This window comes from Nematocida minor (assembly GCF_024244105.1).
Source record: "Nematocida minor strain JUm1510 chromosome Unknown 7880, whole genome shotgun sequence".
In the NCBI taxonomy this organism is placed as follows: Eukaryota; Fungi; Microsporidia; genus Nematocida; species Nematocida minor.
In genome coordinates this window covers 15,730-35,761 of record NW_026250393.1, presented here as the reverse complement: position 1 = coordinate 35,761, position 20,032 = coordinate 15,730, and the positions used below count along the sequence as shown (strand labels likewise).

Below are 20,032 nucleotides of genomic sequence, written 5' to 3'. Positions count from 1 at the left end.
AATTTTCATTCATAGCCCAAGAACCACAGTCTATTCTTACAAATCCTTTCTCTAGTACAGCAGCTAGCACACAGACCATTAACTATTATAGTATACTGTTTTTACTATTCCATTCCTTACTTTAACTGATATTTAGATCTTCAATTCAGACAATATTTGTAATTACAGCGTATTTGCAATTATTCTGGCTTTTTCCAGAGCAATAAATGACTTTTCCAGTATTTCTCTTTTGTCTTTTGTGGCTTGTTCCTCCTGCAGGAGCTCAGATATGCTCTCAGGCTTGTACAGATCGTTTATCAGCCTGTTCTGCAGCTCTTGCATTGTTTTGTAGACCATCTCCAGGACAATGATCTTTGGAACTTGTTCCACAACGGTGCTCTTCAAATGAGAGACCTGTCTTCTCACTGATTCTTTAACTATCTCCATCTCTCCTTCTGTGCTGTATGCACTATTATCTGTTAGACTTATGCTGCTATCATTGCCTGTATTAGATACGCTCTGTGCACTAATTGCATCCGGCGTGGCACTCTGCTCTGCTGCGCCTGTGCTTTTACTCGCTGCAGGCCTGATGTAAACTGTATTCCACTGCAGAAACTCTTTTATTGCGTGTGTGGTGGCTGTTAGCCTCTCCTTCAGAAGAGAAGACACACTTCTGCATATTTCTGTTTTTAGTTTTGGAAATCTCCCTATCTTATTTGCGTCCAATGACACCTCCATCATATTCTGCATTTCCAGGAAGATTTTTGTGGATAGCTGTGTGCAGTGGGGGTGTATTTTATCCACAGCCTGCGAGACAAAGTGCGACAGAATATTTGATACGTTTGCTCCTCCGAATACGCCTGACGTATTGTGCATTACGTTGTTTATCTCGGCATCTGAGGAGTTGAACAGATCCACTCCTTCCAGAGATTTGGGAAACAGCGTGTCCAGTGTGTACGATATTCTTGCTCCGTTGATTATCTCCTTAGAAATGTATTTTTTCTGCACTGTGTGTTTCTGTGCTCCTGTGATCTTCTGGTCTATTTCCTGCTTAAATTCGCTGATTATCTGCATAATCATTTGTCTTTCGTCGATGATCTTCCCTCCCAGCTCAGCTACTTCTTTTTCTATTTTATTCAGAAGAAACGATATCCTGTCCTGAAGATATGGCGTGCTTTTTACAATGCTCTTACGCAGAATATCGTGCAGTCTTACGATCAGATAAGGAACACCGCAGTACAAGTGGTTTTTGATGTAGGATGGATGGCTCCTGAAATACTCTTCCTCTTTTTTCAGGGCGTCTTCTATTCTCACTTTTTCTTTCACGGAAAGCTCTCCTCTGCATATCACAGGAACAAACCCCAGCCTGTTCTTCACTATTTTTCCCTGCAGCACATTCACCAGATCAGATCCTGGGTCCATTAGGTCTACTTTGGTCAGCACGCAGAGCGTTCTAGTTAGCTCTGGGTCTACTTCTTTAGCCAGCATCAGCGCATCAGAGCTGGCTATGTCTGTGGTGGCAGGTGTTACCGCCAGGATTATCGTGTTGTTGTTCTGTATGTACGATCTTACTATTTCTTCCACTTTTTTGACTATTCCTTCTGGCTGGCCCTCTGACCGTATTTTTATCACTCCTGGGAGATCAATTAGCGTAATAGGCAGAGCATTTGGCTTGTGTATTTTCAGAACAATTGGTATGGCTGATATGTCGTTTTTTTTGTCCAATATTCTTTCTGTTTCTTTTGTTATTTCTTCCTGGACTTCGTGCAGTTTAAAGGCTCTCCCAGGAGAGTGTCCAAAAGTGCAGTGCGTTGCTCCCTCTGTTGAGACGATCTGTATCATGAGGGGTCTTCTGGTGACCATTCCTGTGCCCCTGGGAAGAATCTCTGCTCCTACAATGTTCTCTAAGATGCTGCTCTTTCCCGAGCTCTGTGCGCCCACTACGACTATCTGCGGAATGTTGATGGGGTTGGGTATTTCTATGCACAGCTCCTGCAGCTTGTTCACTTTCTCTATTACGTCCTCCATCCTCTATTGTTTACATGGAAAAAGTAATTTAAATAAGAGCAGCGCCATTTCGAGGAAAATGCAAATTGGAAATTATTGCTGCATAAAAAGAATACGACAAAACAGCAGATATTAATATGTCCTAAAGCGGTAGTTTTATCAAGATAAATAGCAGATTACATAGATAGTTTATTAATGTCCTAAGCAGATACGCTCTATAGATAGTACGTTTTATTTAGCAAATATCCTATGCCCAGGCCTAGCAGCACCTGGTACACGTAGTGGTGCTTGTACACCACGCGTGCAATCGGTATTACCATGGGAAGCGCTGCCAGAACGGGGTTGTACTGCATTTTCACCATCTTTCCCATTAGATACCCTGATATCACGCTGTGGCTGCTCGGTGTTCCCGTTCTCGGAAGATATCTGTTTTTTATCTGCGAAAACGACACGGGAATGTTGTACAGCTCCAGCGTAGGCTGCACTCTCAGCCTCTTGTTCATTCTTTCTGGCGTGATAAGTATTCTGCTGTAGCCGTTGACCGAAGAGAGGTTAAGAATCTTGTACCACCCCTCCGGCATAAGGTATTCTTTTTTTTCTGGCCTCGGACCATTAAATGGATACTTAACCAGTACGCTTATAATGCAGCAGCAGGCAAACCTAAAGAAGAAAGAGTTAATAGAAGGAATGTACTTAAGCGATTTACTTCTGTTGAAGATCATGGCATACACCAAAGAGAGTATGAGGATGTAGTAAGGACTTTCACAGCACAGAGTGTCTATCATAATAGAGCAGAGCAGGGGATGCAAAATATTTACTAAAAATATAGCCAGCCGCATGGACGTAAGAAGAAGAGTTCGTACGTATATGGTAATACGTTGCAAAGATAGAGAATAAATAGTGCGCATATGGCAGATAGCTTTATATGGTAATTTAATATATTTTTATTTGTGCAATATTTAGCAGCCTTGTGCAGCCATTGTGCTTAGCATCTCCTAAACAGGCAATAAACTTATTTAGCAGCTCGAGAGTATCCGAGGATAATTTTTATCACTCGCTGTCTTCGTTATAGTACAAGGGAGCGAGGGACTTTGACAGCTCTTCTATTTCCTTCGGATTGAACTCAGCCGATCCTATGCCTCTTTTCGTCTGTTTTTTAATGGGCGGGGTGGCTATTACCTTCAGCTGCGGCAGAATATCCCTTTCCTCTTCGCTTGCGAACAGGTCTTGTGTGAACATTGGGGTCTTTTCTATTCCAGCAATGCTTTTGACCGACATGTCCTGGAAGGATTCTGTTTCTTTCTCTTTTTTCTCAAACCATCTGTCGTCTACGCTTTGATTGAAGACGTCTTCTTCTGCATTTACTAGTTCTTGTCCTGTTTTTGTGTTTTTATTCTCTTCTTTTTCCTTTTCTGTTTCTCTGAATAGCTCTGAGAAGAAAGTCTTCCTCGGTGCTGCTCTCTCGACTTTTTTCTTCTTTTCTTTCACTATCTTCGAAGGATCTTGCGGCACGCCTGGGTTTCCGTGTGTTTTCAGCAGCACTTCTATCTGCTTCTTCTGCGACTGGTACTCTTTCTTGGTGAAATCTCTTATCATCGGCGCGTCAAATTCAAACACCTCGTCGTCTTCTGTCTCTGACATTGCTCTCTTTTTCTTGAAAGCATTTTAAAATATTTGTTTATGGATCTGGGAGTAGTAGGACTCGGTGTAATGGGAGAGAATCTCATCCTGAACATATTGGACAAAGGATATTCGGTGGGAGTGTACAACAGAACAGTGCAGAAGACAGATGCATTCATTGGGAAAACATCCCATAAAAATGCCAAGGGATTTGGCTCTCTTTCGTCCTTGGTCCAAGAGCTTAAGGCACCCAGGATACTTCTTCTGATGATTACTGCAGGAAGCCCCGTGGATGCTTTGCTGAAGCAGCTGGAAGGACTGATAGGCAGTAGCGACATTGTAATAGATGGAGGCAACTCTAACTACCACGATACTATGCGCAGGTGCACTGCAGCTGAAGGCAAGTACTTATTTGTAGGGTGTGGAATATCTGGGGGAGAAGAGGGAGCTAGGTATGGGCCATCGATAATGCCGGGAGGATCGCATGAGGCATGGCCTGCAATTAGCTCCATTCTTCAGAAAATATCCGCAGTGGATGAAAGCACGAATGAGCCGTGCTGTGAGTGGATAGGGCCATCAGGCAGTGGTCACCTAGTGAAGACAGTGCATAACGGGATAGAATATGCAGAGATGCAGATAATCGCTGATTTCTACCAGATATTTAGAGGAGGTTTGTCGCCTGCTGAGATATCAGGAATATTCGGAGAGTGGATGAAAAGCGGCACTTCAGGGTTTCTGATTGAAGCTGTGCAGGATATTCTGCAGAAAAAGATCGATGGAAGCGACTGCTATCTGATAGATCGTGTTGTGGATATATCTGAGCAGAAAGGAACAGGGAAATGGACGGTGCTTGAGTCATTTGACACGAACACTCCTACGCCCGTAATAGTAGAAGCAGTTACAGCGCGAGTACTATCATCCATGAAGGAAGAAAGAGTTGCATCCTCGAAGATGCTCCCCGTAGGCGCAGAAGATGAGCCATCTCTGATGGGTGCGCTGTCAGTTGATGAGATGAGAAAGGGATTCCTTCTGTGCAGGGCTCTATCATACATCCAGGGCTTCAACTTAATTAAGTCTATTTCTGACGCGAACTCCTGGAGCATTTCCCTGGATATGCTCTGCCGGGTGTGGAGCAATGGCTGCATTATAAGAAGTGAATTTTTAAAAACGCTTACAACAATCAGCAAAAGCACGCCTTTTTTCCATTCTAGCAGTTTCATAGAGATAGCAGAGAACGGGATTGCTCCTCTAAGAAAGATTGTCAGTTATTGCACAAGGCAGGGCGTGAGCATTCCCTGTGTATCATCGTCTCTTACCTATTACGACACCATCCGCACTAGCAAGTCATCAGGAAATATGATACAGGCGCTCAGAGACTACTTTGGAGCGCACACGCTCCTACTAGAAGGAGAGAGCGAAAGGACACATATCTCCTGGAAATAAATCTAAGAAATGTTGTATATTTATTAGTGTAAGTTACGTACAAACTGCTCTAAAATGTAAAAGAAACACTGTCACTACACTGCTATTCCTGAAGAAACAAAACCGCTACTTTTCTAATACAGTCAAACTTATAAAAACACTACTATTACTACTCGCAATAATGCTGATCACTCTATAACAAGTTTCTAAATATAATTCTAACTCCAGCTGCTATTGCACTCTATGCCCTAAGAGTGTTTAGGAATACAAAAGTGAAACTACTATTTCTATTCTAGCATTAACACTCTTCACTTGAGCCATCTTCTACTATTGATGCTATTGGTTGTACTATCTTTGGCTATCTTCTTCTACTCTTCGTTCATTTTGCAACAGTTATTTTTGATTGTTTTTCGATTATTGTTTGTTTTTAACGGCTTATCTTTATTTGGAATAGTTGCAGCAGATGAAATTGCGCACCTTGCCCCAAAATGAGGCCTTCTTTGTGCTCTCCTCGTCCAGGCTATCGTCTGTTACTGTTTCTGTGTATCCTTTGAACACATGCTCCCACTCGAACACCCCATCATCTATCAGCCCGTGGCTGTGTAGAGCACTGTCGAATAGGCCTGTCATGTATTTATAGTCAGGCACATCATCAAAGCGCAAAGTGTCTATGTATTTGAAGTACTCTATTATTTTTGTGCCTCCTGGGAGATCTCTTGCTATTTCTTCTATTTTCATTGCGTCTTTCATCTCTCCTATGATTCTGCACTTTTCTCTCTTTGACTCTTTCAGGCCCTGCCACGGGAGCCTTCCTTTCGAGAGATAGAGCACTATGTATCCTATTGACTCCAGGTCATCTCTTCTGCTTAGCTCGTATCCCTTGTGTGCATTGACTGACGCATACCGCGGGGTTCCTGTCAGCTTCTTGCCTGCGCCTGTGGAAATGTGCTGTCCATGCTTGAGGAACTCTTTCGCCATCCCCAGATCGATCAGGAATATTTTCTTGGGATCTCTCCCAATCAGAAAATTGTCTGGTTTTAAGTCTCTGTGGACGTATCCTATGCTGTGCAGCTTTTCTATGAGAGTGAGCATCCTTTTGGCCACGATAAAGATGGTTTTGGCGCAGAACATTCTGTTTCTTATGGCTAGCATGTCCTCCAGGCTCATCCCGAGATACTCCATCACTAAATGCTTGTATGCTTCGCACTGTCCAAAGTACTCTATACGGGGGAATCCACTGGCTCCGTCCAATTTTTTGTATACATTGTACTCGTTTTCCAGCTGGGAGTATCTTTGGTCGGAGCATATTTCTATCTTTATAGCTACTTTCTTGATGCTATCTATGGCGTGTCCTTCGAACACGATCCCGAAGCTGCCTTGTCCCACTTTCTCGCTCAGCACGTATCCCCCTATTATTTCCCCGGGCTGGGGTATTTTATACTCTATTCTGGGCCTTTTAGCGAGAGAGATGTTCGAAAGGTCCTCTGGTCCTTGTTTGTTCCACGGCTTCTGTGGCTCTTGCAGTCTGGCCATAAAATTATTAAAAGCTTTTTCCATCTATTATTATAGGATAAAAATATTCCATCAGAAACTGCACCACAGAAAAACAAGACATCAGACAGTCCGCTGTCACAAAAATGTAAAACTCTACAGAAACAGAAAAGATACAGCGTATGGCAAATTACCACGATATAATACACAAGATAGAATGTGCAAGTGCAGCAGCTTCTGACTACGTTATAATAGCAAATGCACAACATACAGATGGAACAGTTAGCGAATAGAGCATATAAATAACAGATGGTAACACTCTGCAACGGCAGACAGTAAGAGCCACTGAGATGGCCTAACGGCTGGATATGCTTGCCTACTCTCATTAATATAAATTAAAAGATAATTAAACTGTACACATTCTGATAAGATACACTATTTATTCTTTGTATATATTCCAATTAAGAAAAGAAAAGCCTCTCAGATTCTCTATTTCCCCCAGATACCCGTAGGTTACAGACGAGAAGGAAATAAAAAATAGAACTGCAGAAAGTATGAATACATATGAGAGCGCGCGTCTTTTCTCCAGAACCATGCTAAGTCCCAGTACGCTGAAGAATAGACAGGGCAGGTAGTGGTGCAGATAGAGTATTCTCTTGACCAGAAGAAACGGCACCAGATGGAACAGCCAGCCTCCGAGTACTATGTAGAGTCTGCCCATTTCCTTGCTGATGTACCTATTACTGCCTCTGGCTCTTTTCTTGGCTAAGCCAAGGAGAACACTGGCCATTAGCACAGGAATGTTAGCACTCCCCAAATACCACGTGATAATATTGCCAATGAGAGCAAACCTTGGCACAGATCCATCCCATCTGTTGAACTTAAGCCATTTTTTGGGAAAGATCCACTGAATGGGAAGGGATCCTATGACATCGTTGCCGTCATCTACCAACCCATTGTTCACTACATTCATTGCCTTGTTTAGCTCCAGCGTGTTCATCAGGAAGTCCTTAAATGTAGGCTGTTTGGGCTCTTTATCTGCTCCCTCTGTTTCTTCTGATCTGTTCATCTCTACGTTCCACACAGACCCTTCTATCTTCTTGTTGCTGCAGTATATTTCGCCCTGCTGGTGCCCCCATTTAGGCAGTTTGTTGCCAGAGTACGAGAGATAGCAGTTGTGCTGTATGTTTCTGATGTAAAACAACGTGGTCAGTGGAGAGATGCCAGACTCTCTCTCTTTCACGGGCTCTAGATGGAACACAGTGTTGGAGAGGATGGAGTTGTTCATTTCCTCCTGTGTCATGCAGACGGCTTTCTTTCCCTCCTCAGGCAGTGTGTATGAAGTGCTGCCATTTATTCTGTCTGCGCTCTCGTCTATCGCCAGATAGCTATTTGTCTCAATGTGGAACAGCACAAGATCCTCTTTTCCTTTCACTCCCTCGGGATCAGCTCCGACCTTCAGCACTCTCCAGTGATTGTTCATGTCTTTGTGCGGATATGCTGTCACTTGCTGCCCACCGCTTGGGTATCTGTCTATGTGAGAGTGTAGCAGCCCTGTGCCCACTGTATTATTGCGTATTGTGACTCTGTTCCCGTACTCCATCCTTTCTTCGTTCCTCAGCACTTCATTGTTCCTTAAAAATGACTGGAATCTGCTGCTCATCTCTCCGTCCCCTGGGCCTGATTTGTTTAGGACCAAAAAATGAACATAAAACGTACTTAAATAAATAGTTACGGGTAGGATAATTAGCGTGGCTGCAAGTCTTAAAAATATTTTAAAAAATTCAACTCTTCGGTTTCTTATCTCCTGGAGGAGGACGTAAATGCAAAATACCCCCACATGAGACACAGTCAGGAGACCAACCCACTTGATGCTCATCGCTGCTCCGATGCATATGCCAAGACACACCAAGTCGCACCCTATTCTATCGACTCTTCTGCTGTCCATGACTATTCTAGCGAGAAACACTTCAGAAAGACAGATGAACAGAAGGAGAAAAGGGTCTAGAAGGATGAGTCTGGATATTCCCACGAGTGCGTTGTCAAAGACCAAAGAGAGCCCAATTGCCACAGCGGTAAATCTGCTCATGCGAATGGTTCGGACTATCATGTACCCACAGACAGGAATAAACGACCCGAAGAGAGCGTGGAATATCCGCATGCCCACAAAGTCCACAGAGCTCGGGTAGACATCTTCACTGGAGAAGACAAAGTCATTAGACATATCCACCAGCCATCCCCCCAGGGCTGTAAGGAGCTTGCCCAAAGGAGGATGGACATCAAAGAAAAACTCTCTGTTTATGTAGTGGCTGGCAAACTTTCCAAAGTGTGCTTCATCCCACATGACGAAGTTTCCTTTTTCTATTCTGTAGAGCCTAATGAGAAAAGAGAGCAGCCAAATGATCAGAACGTCTTTGCAGTTGTAGGAGTATGAAGACTTTTTGGCTGTGCTTTTGTGGATCCTGTGGTCTTTTGCAATTTTAGTAGTCTGGACTATCTCTTGCTTGACTCTTTCTAGCTCCATGGTAAACAACAACAAAGGCTCTCTTCTTATTGTGTTTGTTCTCTGCGCTCTGTTTGTATACACTTACTACGGCAGCACATCCGCAGCAACATGCAGCCAGATTGAAGTGTACAATAGCTAGTATATGATGGTACTTATAAGGCATAGTGGAGTTAGCGTGGGTTATCCTCAGGCCGTGGCTAGTTTATTATGCGCCTTATCTACTGCTCTCCTTTGTTTTCGCTACAACTGATTTATACAACAAACTATTATGATTTTTGTGGTGTATAGTCTATTTGATGGCTGTGTGCACTTTTATTCTACAGGTTTATATCTGAAAATTTTCATTGTTTAATTTCTGATGAGAGTAGCTATGATGAGCGATTTCTTCTATCCTCGCCTGGGAGGAGTGGAGAACCACATCCTTAACCTGAGCAAAGAGCTGAAGAAGCTAGGACACACTGTAATAATCATAACCAATGCTAACACAGGCGTATCAGGAGTGCGCTATGTAGACGGATTTAAAGTGTACTATCTCGAATTGTTTACGCTTTTTGGCGGATCAGTATTTCCCACAGTGCTGTGTAGCAGCATGCCCATAGTAGAGCTGCTGCTAGCTGAGGAAATAGAGATCGTCCACGGCCATCAGTGCAGCACAATGGCTATAGAAGGGATATTCCACAGCAGGCTGCTAGGGATACCTACCTGTTTTACCAACCATTCGCTTGTGAAAATAGAGTCGCTTGGAGGAGTGGTTACGTCTTCCACCTTTCGGATGAGCATAAGAGAGAGCAAGGGAATAATATGTGTCTCTGGGGCAACGAGAGACAATACTGCAGACAGGCTAGGCATTGATGGATATAATATTAGAGTAATACCCAATGCTGTGACAGAAGAGTTTAAGCCATCGAATGAGCCCCTGGAATGGATACCATCAGATGAAGCTGCAGAAAATAATGAAGTGAAAAGATTAAACAGTGATGGTATGATGAAAGGCAGGAAAAGTGGTAGTAGTCTTATAAAAGATGGTGGGGTAGATGGCTCTACAGACGGGAGTATAAAAAGTAGAGTTGTGGAAAATGAAAAGATAGATGAAAATGTAAGAACTACTGCTGGTACTACCAATTTAAGGAATGAGAGTGTTATAGTAGAAGATAATGAAGTAAACAGTGCAACAACAGAAAGTGTAAGGGGTGCAGAAGATCTTATAATTATATCTGTGGTTAGCAGACTCACTGCTAGAAGAGGTGCTGGCTTGTTGGCTGACGTACTGCCGTCTATCTGTCGCATGGACGACAGAATTAGGATAGTAATAGCTGGAGATGGAGAGAAAAAGGAGCTGTTAGAACAGACAGTTGAAAAGTACCATTTGAAGGGAAGGGTGAAGTTCTTGGGGGGAGTGCATCCTTCAGAGGTAAAGAACATCTTGAACAGATCCAACCTGTTTCTCAACACATCGCTAACGGATGCCTTCTGCATAAGCATAATAGAGGCATCTGCCTGCGGGCTGTACGTTGTAAGCACCGATGTAGATGGAATTAGCGAGGTACTGCCTGGCGACATGATCACTCTCGTGCCCCCCACAGCAGAAGGCATCGTTTCAGGCATAAAAGCATCCATTCCGAAAATATCAGCATACAACAGGAAACTGTCGCATGCAAGAGTGCACTCAATGTACAAATGGTCGCTGGTGGCCAAAGAAACAGACACAGTCTATAGGGACATCTTCAGAGAAAGCGCTAAAGCGTCGCTAAGAGACAGACTAAAGCTCTCTATAAAGCGCATCTACAGAACGGAAAAAGACAGACTTTCTTTTCTGTTTAAATTTCTGCTGGTCATTAATTATGCAATAATTTTCATATCAGCTGTGCAGTATGAGAATAAGAGAAGACACAGACAGTAGATACAAGAACATGCAGAGATACGAGCTGAAAACAACAAAAACATTCTCAGTAGATGTAAGGATGGATAAGTCACTGTGTAATAGGATATTTAGAGCATACAGCCACAAGATACATAAGGACATGGTAGAATTTACACTAGCTGGAACAGTAGATGAAATAGAAGAGCAGAAGCACAGGATACTAGCCATAGCAAAAGAAGTAGAAAGAATAAACACAGCACAGGCAGTGCTCTCTCAGCATCTTATAATATAGCCCTATAAAAATAAAACCTGCGCACTATCATAAAAGATACGGTTTATTATCTACTATTATACCTTATTCTGTGCTATTCCTACAATAAAAGGTAGAATATCTGCCCTAGACATCTTCTCGTTCACTCTGCAGGCTAGTGCTGGCTAATGCCTTTCTTACTGCCAATATACCTACTATCTCGTGCTATAGACTCACTTCTAGCTTGATTCGTTAACTCTTCCACCAGTTAGTACATCAGCCGAGCTACAGCAATAAACACGATTATACTTGTATCTACTTCAGTATCCTCTGCGTCATGAACTCCTGCTCTGTTTCTGCTGATGTTTCTGCTTCTTTTTCGATCTTCTCTATCGTATACCTGGGAATGTCGTATATTCTCAGCAGCTCTTCTATTTCATCTGTAATAATGCTGTTTACGCCCATGGCTATCTGCTTATCTACCACTGAAATATCGCTGTTGTTCTTGCCGTATGTCACTAAATACAGCATGTGTCTCTTGACCGTTTCAACAATGCCGGGGTTGTTTAGTACCTCGTCTACCTCTGTTACTATTCCCATGTACCCAACATCCACTGCATAGCTAACGGACTCTTCTGTTAGTATCTCCACTAAAAACAGCACTTCTTCTCCCTTTCTCTGCATGGTCTGGCATACGTCCCTGTTAAATGAGCTGTATACGATCTTTCTTCCTTTTTTCTGTGCTTTTTTAACTGTTTCCACGACTTTATCGCACCAGATGTCCACAGAGATAGACTGGATTTCGTACTTTATCTCAATGTTTAGATCTATCTCTGTGTTCATCAGCAGATCGTAAAGCGTGTCTATTTTTCGATCCAGCAGCTCAGATGTACTGATTTGGTCCAAATATACGCCATCTATCGCCAGATCGTGAAACACAAATACGTCCAAGTCTCTGCTCAGCTGTACGTCTATTTCTGCCATCTTCCCAAAGACTCCGCACTTGTTTATTGAGAAGATCGTGTTCTCTTGCCTCTCCATCCCCGCGCCCACGCCCCTGTGTCCTATCAGGACCGGAATGCTGAACAGCTCGGGTGATCCTGCTGCGTTTTGGATGCTTTTCTGATCACTTCCTCTCTCTTTTTTATTTTTTTTACTTTCTTCTTTCTCTTCTATAATTCCCCCCATATTTACAAATATTTTATGTTTGACTTAATTAGAAGGATTGGCAGTAAGATAGAAATCCTGTCCAGAACAGGAGTGCGATACACAGGAGCACTGTCCAGCTATGATGCCGTAAAAGAAACCATTACTCTCGCCAAAGTCAGGTCATTTGGGACAGAAAACAGACAGGCGCCAGTGAAGATGCAGGCAAGCACGCAGGTGTACGAGTACATCGTGTTTAAACTAGTCAATGTCCAGGGAATAAAGCATAACAGCAGCTGGATAAGCATTGCAACTGAAGAGATCATCACGCCATCGGTTGTAGAAGAAAAGAAAAAGAGCACAGGGAATATCTCAGCAAATACTTTGAAGAACAAAGTGAATGTAAGGGATGCAACAGGAAATGCTAGTACTGGTGGCACTGTGGCAGATAGTACTAGGATAAAAAATGTTTCAACAATTGGAAACTCTATTCCAGCTAATAATAGAGACGAGAAGAGTCGCCATGGGAGCATAAAGAACATTTTGACAATTGGAGATTCTATTTTGACAAATCTTAACAGCACAAGAGTAAGTAGTGGCACAGAGGATACCCGTGTAAATGATAATATAGAGGATGCTTCAACCAGCGGTGGCAATGCAACTGTAAATAGCACCAGCGCCTCCAGTACTCCTTCCAGGAGCAGTGGCAATAAGCCGTACTACAGGAGTAAATACAGCAGCAAGAAAGACGGCACTTATCCTCCCAAGTACACTAAATACAACCCGTGTCTGCGCAAGAACACACCTATTCCTGAAGCAGAGTATGATTTTGCACTAAACAACAAGGAAATGCCCAAGGACAAAAACAATAGCACTTTTAAAAATAACTACGACCCGTCCTTCTTCTACGACTCTCTCTCCTAGCCGTTCTCTTTCATTGGCCACTGCATTATCTATTTAAAAATAAAAAATTTGCCCATGCAAGTTTATGACAGAACAGAAAACAAGAACACCCAATATATTCGCCAATGAGCACCCCAGCATCCCTGCAAAAGAGGAGAAAAAGGATGAAGAGACAGACCCATCCGAAGATAAAGACAGAAAAGATCTGAACGAAACAGAAAATAATGAAGACGACGAAATAGACATGGATGAAGTCATCGCCATGCCAGAGGAAGCCTCCTCCAAGTCTTCTCTGCTCGCAGGAGTCCTCGTAGTCGACGAAAAAGGCGCAGAGGCAGAGCTCGCTGAGACATTTGACGCCATGGGCCTGAGGCCAGAGATCCTCAAAGGCATCTACGGAATGGGCTTTGAAAGACCCTCGCCCATACAGATGACAGCCATCAGACCGCTCCTCAAGGGAAGAGATCTCAGAGCACAGGCGCAGAGTGGAACAGGAAAGACTGCAGCCTTTGGCATCGCCTCTCTCCAGACGGTAGACCCAAAAATAAGAGATGTCCAAGTGATTATCATGGAAACAACAAGAGAGCTGGCCATACAAACAACAAGAGTGCTCAGCAAGCTCGGAAGCTACACAAACATAACCATAGAAGCTATATACGGAGGAGTAAAGGTCTCAGACACTCTCGACAAGCTGAAGAAAAAGCCGCAGATCCTCGTAGGCACTCCCGGTAGACTGCTTCATGTGATAGACATGTGCCAGCTGAATCTCTCGAATGTGCGCCTCTTTATCCTCGATGAAGCAGACGAAATGCTGAAAAAAGGGTTCCTCGAGCCCATCAACATCCTCTACAACAAAATAACCAACACAAGGCTGCAGGTGGGCCTGTTCAGTGCTACATGGAGCAGAGAGGAGCAGGAAATAACCGCACAGATCCTGAACGAGCCTGTGATTATTTCTCTGAAGGACGAAGACCAGACCCTGAAGGGAATTAAGCAGTACTACATCAACGTAGGAGACAAGAGAGGAAGCGCATCTGTAGACATGAGCAAGTTTGAGATACTTTGCGATCTCTACAACAGAGGGTCCATCTCTCAGTCCGTCATCTTCTGCAACAAGGTGGAGAGAGCCGTGAACATCCAGAAGAACATGATAGAAAGAGGCTTTGAGTGCGAGATCTTCCACAGCGAGCTGCCCCAGGAGGTGAGAAACGATGTGATGCGTAGATTTGCCGAGGGCAACTGCAGAACTCTCGTGTCCTCCGGGCTGCTTGCCAGAGGTATGGACGTGCAGACTCTTAGCGTGGTGATTAACTTTGATGTGCCGCACGAGAAAGAGATAGAGAACTACATACACAGAATCGGAAGAGCAGGAAGATACGGAAGAAAAGGCACTGCAATTAACCTTGTATCGTCAGAGGACGTGGAGATGATCAGAAAGTACGAGAAACACTACAACACAACCATAGCCCCACTGCCCTCCAATATAATTGAGAGTCTATAATAAAGATACACTTACATTTATAGCTTATATCACACTTATTACTAATTGCTTACTCTTGTAGCTAATTATACCACACTTACCGTTATATAATAGCATTATTACTACACCTATTACTAATTAGTTGCCCTTATGGCTAATTATTGTATTACTACTACACTTACAGGCATAGTTAGCTATGGCTTGCCGTCAGCTGTCTGTTACTGCACATTATTTCTGCTATTATCTGTAGAGTGCTACTATAGTACGCAGAGCAACGATTAATCTTCTAACGAATAACTAGATGGTATTTATCTGCTAATAAATACTTAGACTAAACAAGATAAATATTTATTCTATTACACTTTTGAAGCACTGATTACCTCTGGGTGGCTGTCTGTCTGCATTCTCAGGAGAATTTCTTTTTTCTCTTCCAGGATTCCCTGGCTAACCATCTTTGCTACGGTCATCCTTACCTGCGGGATGGGATCTTGAGAGAGCTGCAGAAGGCCTTTCGCGAGCATCTTCTGCACCTTCCTTGGCCAAAGAGTCTGCAGCACTTTGCCTATCGCTGTAGCATAGGATATCCTGTGCGCGTAGTGGCTGCTTTCTTTCAGAAATTCCAGAGACTCCAGCATATCCCCACAGACCCAGGCGGCTCCAAAGTTTATAGATATCTCGCCCAAGATAACAGCGGCTTCTTTTCTTACGTTCCATATTGGGTCGATAAACATTTTGAAAAATGGCTGTTTAAGGTAATCTTGAAAATACATCTTGTCCATTTGTCTGCTGAGCGACGAAATGCTTTTTAGCACTGCTGTGCGTGTTCTCCAGTTGCTGCTTTCAAGGTCGTTTATTACGGGGGTGAGCGCGTCTGTGATGGCTGCTGCTCCCAGTTTATTGTACAGGGTTTTTAGTTTTCCTATTGTTTCCATTTTTGTTTTTTGGTCTTCGTCCGTTAGAAGTCTTCTGACTATCGGTGATATGTATAGCTCCACGTCTTCTTTTGTTATGATTTCCGAGATTTTTGAAAGCACCTCCGGGACAATCTCTCTCACCTCCGAGGACACATCGCACGATGCCTTGTCTATGATGTAGAGAATTTTGTTCTTTGTGTCTGGAGCTTCTGCTAGGATGTCTGGGGCTCTTTCTATGATGCTTTTTCGCACGGCTTCTTCTCTGTCCTCCACAAGCCTGTCTATGCAGTCAAGGATGCTTATGCCCGTGTGTGTACTTTTAATCGCGTACAAATACACGGCCACTTCTTTAATTATCTTCGTGGAGCTGCTGCGTACCTTCCAGCTGTTGTCTTTTGACGCTTTTTTGAAGATTTCCAGGTTGAAATATCCGTTATCTTTTGTTTTTGACAGTAAAAACAGCGGAGAGATGAAGCAGCTTCTGACTGTGTCGTCTGTGTCTTCCAGCACTCTTTCTATGATCTTCTGTATCTCCTGCTCTGTGTAGAAGTATTGTATTATCTCGGGGGAGAGGATCGACTTACGTCTGACAATTGGCAGGGGGTCATTCTGCATCTGGGAGAAAAGGCTCTTCAGCTTTCTCAGCTCCGTTCCTGCGGGTATCTCTCCTATCAGCGTGCGCATCACAGTTATTGCGGATATTCTGTGCATGATGAACCTGCTTTCTCCCAGAGAGACAATAAACTCTTCTATCCCGAAGATTTCGTAATCTATTTTCTTTACATTCAGAGAGCTGATGAGGGAGGCGCTGGCCTGCTCTCTGATGAGGTCGCTTCGCGTCAGGAATATTTCTCTGTACAGAACGTACACAGGCTTTATTTCGTTCAGGACTTCTTTCACTATTTTTTCTATTTGCTGGAGGATAGGTATCTTTGCCTCTTCGTTTGTATCTAGGATTGTCTTTATAAAGGGTATCAGGTACTGCACAGTGTATGGCTTGCCTATTCCCTGCGAGATTCTTAGCAGACTATCTATACTTTCTTCTCTTAATTTGGGGTTGCTGGACTGCATCTTCTCTATTTCCTGTTCGATTTCATCGTATAGCATAGTTCTAAAAATAAAAACAGAAATTGAAAATTAAAACATTGCAAAATTTAGAGACAAGCTGAAAGTAGAAGCAAATGGAAGGAGGAAAAGAAGCGCTGGGAAATAAAGAGAGAAAAGAGGAAGGGTACGGATGGTCCATGTGCATAAACAGTAAGATGCTGTGTGTGGGGATAGGAAGTAGACTCGTGATGTACGATGTAAAGACACTGGAGAAGACGAAAGTACTGGAAACATCAGGAGAGAATAGAGAGCTACGTGTGCTAGATAGTGCACTAAATGGTAAAAATAGAGAAGACAAGATGAATAGCAATGGAGATATCTTGCTAGCTGATGGAAACAGTGATGGCATCACTGGCAGTTCGAGAGTCGGTGATAGTGATAGAATCAGTGATTCTGTAAAGATCGGCAGCAAAAATAAAAATAAATCTGAGAGTGTTGGCGCAGCTGCAGAAGAAGAAGAAGACGAGAATATTATTTTTGAAAATTCTAAATATGATGCAGCAGAAGGCGCAAATGCTGATAGCTCTGTGGTAATTAGAAGGTGCGAGTTTATAATGGACAGTGACATAGTAAGTATAGGGTATTTTAATGGCGTGTGTGATATAGTGAACATAGACAAGAACATTAGACTAGATAGACTGGAGGGCGATGAAAGCGAGATAAAGTCAGTAAGCTACGGGAGTAACAGGCTGGTCTTCAGCACCAGAGAAGGAAGTGTGTGGATATGGTTTATGAATGAAGAAGGAGAGTGGGAGATAGAAGAGATAGTGGAGTACAGTGAGAGCGACGTGAAGAGCACTATTTGGTTCAAGAATAAGCTAATTACAACAGGGTATAACGACGAGGTGGTGATATACAGCAGATGGGAGGATGAAATATGCGAGGTAAAGTGGGAGATAGAGAGCATATTTAAGACAGAGTCCTGTGCCTGGGATGCCTCTGCGGTAGAGATAGAAGGAACAGGGTATATAGCAACAGTGACACAGCAGGGATACTTACACATATACAGTAATAGCTCTGCTAATAGTTCTGTAAATGGTAATGATCTTTCTGCGAGCGGTAATTCTTCTGTAAACAGTCATAGTGATAATAAGGCTGATGGGGAGAGTGGCGGTGAGAAAGTCTTTAGAGAGGAAGTGTCATTGAAGGTGTCTTCGTATCCTGTTATATCTGTCACTAATGCTGTGTATAACGGGGTAAAGTGCTTTGCTATGGTCGTGGATAGGCGCAGGCTTGTCTTATACGCGTACGGAATAAACGGGCTGTGTGTGCTAAGCGAGCGCACAGTTCTTACAGAGTATGAGGAGCCCATGGACATCGTATTCAGTGAAGAAGAGAGCGCTATCTTCATTCTCTCCACATCCGTAAGTAACAGAAGGAAGTATACGCACATAAGAAAGGTACTTCTGAAAGAGATGGCGTAATAGAGATAATAAGAAGAAACAAGGACAAGCCCTGGTATTAAATAAAAGACAGTGGACAATTTATTGTGAGGCTGGTTTTACGTGTTTCCTGTGTTTGGGTCTCTGAGTGTAAGGATATGCAGGCGATACGATGGCATCAGCACCGAGTGCACCCCCCTGTTTTATTTTCTCAAGGACCCCCAGGGCCACGTTTCTCTCTGTTTCGTCGGAGAACTCTAGAAACGCGTATTTCTTCTGGGACTGTGTGGGCTTGGACAGGAATACTGTTTTAGGAGAAACCGTACCTGCAATTATTTTTGTAAGGTTTTCTTCTTGAAAGTCTTCAGGAAGATTTCCTATGTACGCTTTTGATTTGTAGGTAAGCGGCTTTTTCTTTTTATCGGGAGAATAGCTTATCACCTCTGCCTCTAGGCCCGCGCTGTCGATCTTTAAGGAGGCAGCTGCAGCCTGCTCTGCGTCTTCTGCGGTGGCATACTCTACAACGGCAGTGTGGTCTGTGTCTGGCTTGTACTTGTTCATTTTAACGGCAATACTTAGGTTAGATATCATACTCTACACTCTCTTCATGTTCAGAAACACGAACCAATAAATATAATCACATAACTTACATTTCTCCTGTTGTCTTAAGAGCGTCTACCAGCTGGAAGAAGGTAGAGCCCTTAGGAACGTTCTTTATTAGCACTCTTCTGCTCATATTGACACTCTCTGGCATTGCAGGGGCTAAATATAAAAAATAAAAAATACTTGGCGCTACTTGCTATATTATGCACAGGATGTGCTGCTATTTGCTGTACTGAGCGTAATGCACACAGGCTATACTATTGTATGGTAGCTGGAGCGCGATATGTGCATGCATCTATTGTAGTACTGAGAATAAGTTGTAGCTCTTCAGGGCATACACACCACTTCCTGTGCAGAGCATAGTATATCTATGCATGCTGTCTGCTACCACAAAATAAATCAAAAAGATGTGCACACACTAGTTAACACACACTATATAAAAAGTACATAATTATTTTTTATTGTCTACTAGCACGCAGCTGCTCTACACTGTCTACTCTATGGTGTCTAATGTGCGCACACTTAACACACATCGCCTATTATCTTCTAGTTAGCAGCCAGGATGGTTTTTACTGTGTCCTTTAATAATTCGTATTTTGCTATTCCCGAGAATGTCCAATAGATAATGTTTCCTCCGCTGTTCATCATGCTCTGTGTGTCTATTCCTGTCCTCAGACTGTGCGTTACTACCATGTGCCCTGCTGCCTCGCTGAGCTCTTCGTCTGTGGGGTCGTACACTGCGCACTCTTCCTGCATTGCACACGTTACCGTCCTAGGATGGAATGTCATAAGCTCCTTAATCTCTTTCTGTACCACTATCTTCTCTCTTCTGTTCTCTATTTCTTCCAGCACTTTTATCCTGTGCAGTGTCTGGTATATTCCTTCTGTGGCCATCTCCAGCACTCCTCCCTTGTCGTTAGCTATTACTATGTCTATGCGTATACTTATTACGGCGAGGTTAGGAATTACTGCCAGTCTGTCCAGAGGCAATATCTTAGACCGATTGAATATCCTGTCTATTTCCATCTGTATGCGTCTGTCGCTGCAGTTGATGGCCAGGATCCCCTGTCTTCCCTTTTCAACGGGCGGCTCTTTTATCTCCACTGCACAGAATACAATAATAGCCGATGAATATATGGGAGACGCCCCGCAGCTAATAAACTTGCGCAGTAGGATGCTATCAGCTGTTGCCTCCTGCACAGTAAGTCTTTGCTCGTTGCTTTCTCTGCCGTCTAGCCTCACTATATTGCGGCTGCTAATATCGCCATAGATAGTATTACTGCCGCTTTTGGATAGATCACTGCTATTTATAGAAGTATTAGAAGTATTGCTCTCTTCCCTATTTCTCATTTCTTATTAAG

The 20,032-nt window shown here is 43.3% G+C and overlaps 14 protein-coding genes across 14 annotated transcripts; 5 read left to right on the top strand and 9 right to left on the bottom strand.

Annotated features, from left to right (window-relative positions):
- Nucleotides 1–162: 162 nt before the first annotated feature.
- Nucleotides 163–2,007, bottom strand: NEMIN01_1149 (vacuolar protein sorting-associated protein 1; the record flags this gene model as incomplete). Its single annotated transcript, XM_051477091.1, has 1 exon — nt 163–2,007. One exon carries the CDS (start codon nt 2,005–2,007, stop codon nt 163–165), a length of 1,845 nt encoding a protein of 614 aa, XP_051333051.1.
- Nucleotides 2,008–2,201: 194 nt separating this feature from the next.
- On the bottom strand, nt 2,202–2,825 carry NEMIN01_1148 (uncharacterized protein; the record flags this gene model as incomplete). The annotated part of the gene is made up of 1 exon (XM_051477090.1): nt 2,202–2,825. One exon carries the CDS (start codon nt 2,823–2,825, stop codon nt 2,202–2,204), a length of 624 nt encoding a protein of 207 aa, XP_051333050.1.
- A 211-nt stretch (nt 2,826–3,036) lies between these two features.
- On the bottom strand, nt 3,037–3,627 carry NEMIN01_1147 (uncharacterized protein; the record flags this gene model as incomplete). The annotated part of the gene is made up of 1 exon (XM_051477089.1): nt 3,037–3,627. One exon carries the CDS (start codon nt 3,625–3,627, stop codon nt 3,037–3,039), a length of 591 nt encoding a protein of 196 aa, XP_051333049.1.
- Nucleotides 3,628–3,666: 39 nt separating this feature from the next.
- NEMIN01_1146 (6-phosphogluconate dehydrogenase) lies at nt 3,667–5,049 on the top strand (the record flags this gene model as incomplete). The annotated part of the gene is made up of 1 exon (XM_051477088.1): nt 3,667–5,049. The coding sequence occupies one exon, from the start codon at nt 3,667–3,669 to the stop codon at nt 5,047–5,049; it is 1,383 nt and encodes a 460-aa protein (XP_051333048.1).
- Nucleotides 5,050–5,469: 420 nt separating this feature from the next.
- On the bottom strand, nt 5,470–6,585 carry NEMIN01_1145 (casein kinase 1, delta; the record flags this gene model as incomplete). The annotated part of the gene is made up of 1 exon (XM_051477087.1): nt 5,470–6,585. One exon carries the CDS (start codon nt 6,583–6,585, stop codon nt 5,470–5,472), a length of 1,116 nt encoding a protein of 371 aa, XP_051333047.1.
- A 373-nt stretch (nt 6,586–6,958) lies between these two features.
- On the bottom strand, nt 6,959–9,043 carry NEMIN01_1144 (dolichyl-phosphate-mannose-protein mannosyltransferase; the record flags this gene model as incomplete). The annotated part of the gene is made up of 1 exon (XM_051477086.1): nt 6,959–9,043. One exon carries the CDS (start codon nt 9,041–9,043, stop codon nt 6,959–6,961), a length of 2,085 nt encoding a protein of 694 aa, XP_051333046.1.
- Nucleotides 9,044–9,383: 340 nt separating this feature from the next.
- On the top strand, nt 9,384–10,925 carry NEMIN01_1143 (phosphatidylinositol N-acetylglucosaminyltransferase subunit A; the record flags this gene model as incomplete). Its single annotated transcript, XM_051477085.1, has 1 exon — nt 9,384–10,925. The coding sequence occupies one exon, from the start codon at nt 9,384–9,386 to the stop codon at nt 10,923–10,925; it is 1,542 nt and encodes a 513-aa protein (XP_051333045.1).
- A 526-nt stretch (nt 10,926–11,451) lies between these two features.
- Nucleotides 11,452–12,324, bottom strand: NEMIN01_1142 (glycerophosphodiester phosphodiesterase; the record flags this gene model as incomplete). The annotated part of the gene is made up of 1 exon (XM_051477084.1): nt 11,452–12,324. One exon carries the CDS (start codon nt 12,322–12,324, stop codon nt 11,452–11,454), a length of 873 nt encoding a protein of 290 aa, XP_051333044.1.
- Nucleotides 12,325–12,339: 15 nt separating this feature from the next.
- NEMIN01_1141 (uncharacterized protein) lies at nt 12,340–13,206 on the top strand (the record flags this gene model as incomplete). The annotated part of the gene is made up of 1 exon (XM_051477083.1): nt 12,340–13,206. The coding sequence occupies one exon, from the start codon at nt 12,340–12,342 to the stop codon at nt 13,204–13,206; it is 867 nt and encodes a 288-aa protein (XP_051333043.1).
- Nucleotides 13,207–13,270: 64 nt separating this feature from the next.
- NEMIN01_1140 (ATP-dependent RNA helicase) lies at nt 13,271–14,686 on the top strand (the record flags this gene model as incomplete). The annotated part of the gene is made up of 1 exon (XM_051477082.1): nt 13,271–14,686. One exon carries the CDS (start codon nt 13,271–13,273, stop codon nt 14,684–14,686), a length of 1,416 nt encoding a protein of 471 aa, XP_051333042.1.
- A 335-nt stretch (nt 14,687–15,021) lies between these two features.
- On the bottom strand, nt 15,022–16,686 carry NEMIN01_1139 (serine/threonine-protein phosphatase 2A regulatory subunit A; the record flags this gene model as incomplete). The annotated part of the gene is made up of 1 exon (XM_051477081.1): nt 15,022–16,686. One exon carries the CDS (start codon nt 16,684–16,686, stop codon nt 15,022–15,024), a length of 1,665 nt encoding a protein of 554 aa, XP_051333041.1.
- Nucleotides 16,687–16,760: 74 nt separating this feature from the next.
- NEMIN01_1138 (uncharacterized protein) lies at nt 16,761–18,110 on the top strand (the record flags this gene model as incomplete). Its single annotated transcript, XM_051477080.1, has 1 exon — nt 16,761–18,110. One exon carries the CDS (start codon nt 16,761–16,763, stop codon nt 18,108–18,110), a length of 1,350 nt encoding a protein of 449 aa, XP_051333040.1.
- A 60-nt stretch (nt 18,111–18,170) lies between these two features.
- On the bottom strand, nt 18,171–18,659 carry NEMIN01_1137 (uncharacterized protein; the record flags this gene model as incomplete). The annotated part of the gene is made up of 1 exon (XM_051477079.1): nt 18,171–18,659. One exon carries the CDS (start codon nt 18,657–18,659, stop codon nt 18,171–18,173), a length of 489 nt encoding a protein of 162 aa, XP_051333039.1.
- Nucleotides 18,660–19,217: 558 nt separating this feature from the next.
- Nucleotides 19,218–20,021, bottom strand: NEMIN01_1136 (uncharacterized protein; the record flags this gene model as incomplete). Its single annotated transcript, XM_051477078.1, has 1 exon — nt 19,218–20,021. The coding sequence occupies one exon, from the start codon at nt 20,019–20,021 to the stop codon at nt 19,218–19,220; it is 804 nt and encodes a 267-aa protein (XP_051333038.1).
- Between the last annotated feature and the right edge of the window lie 11 nt (nt 20,022–20,032).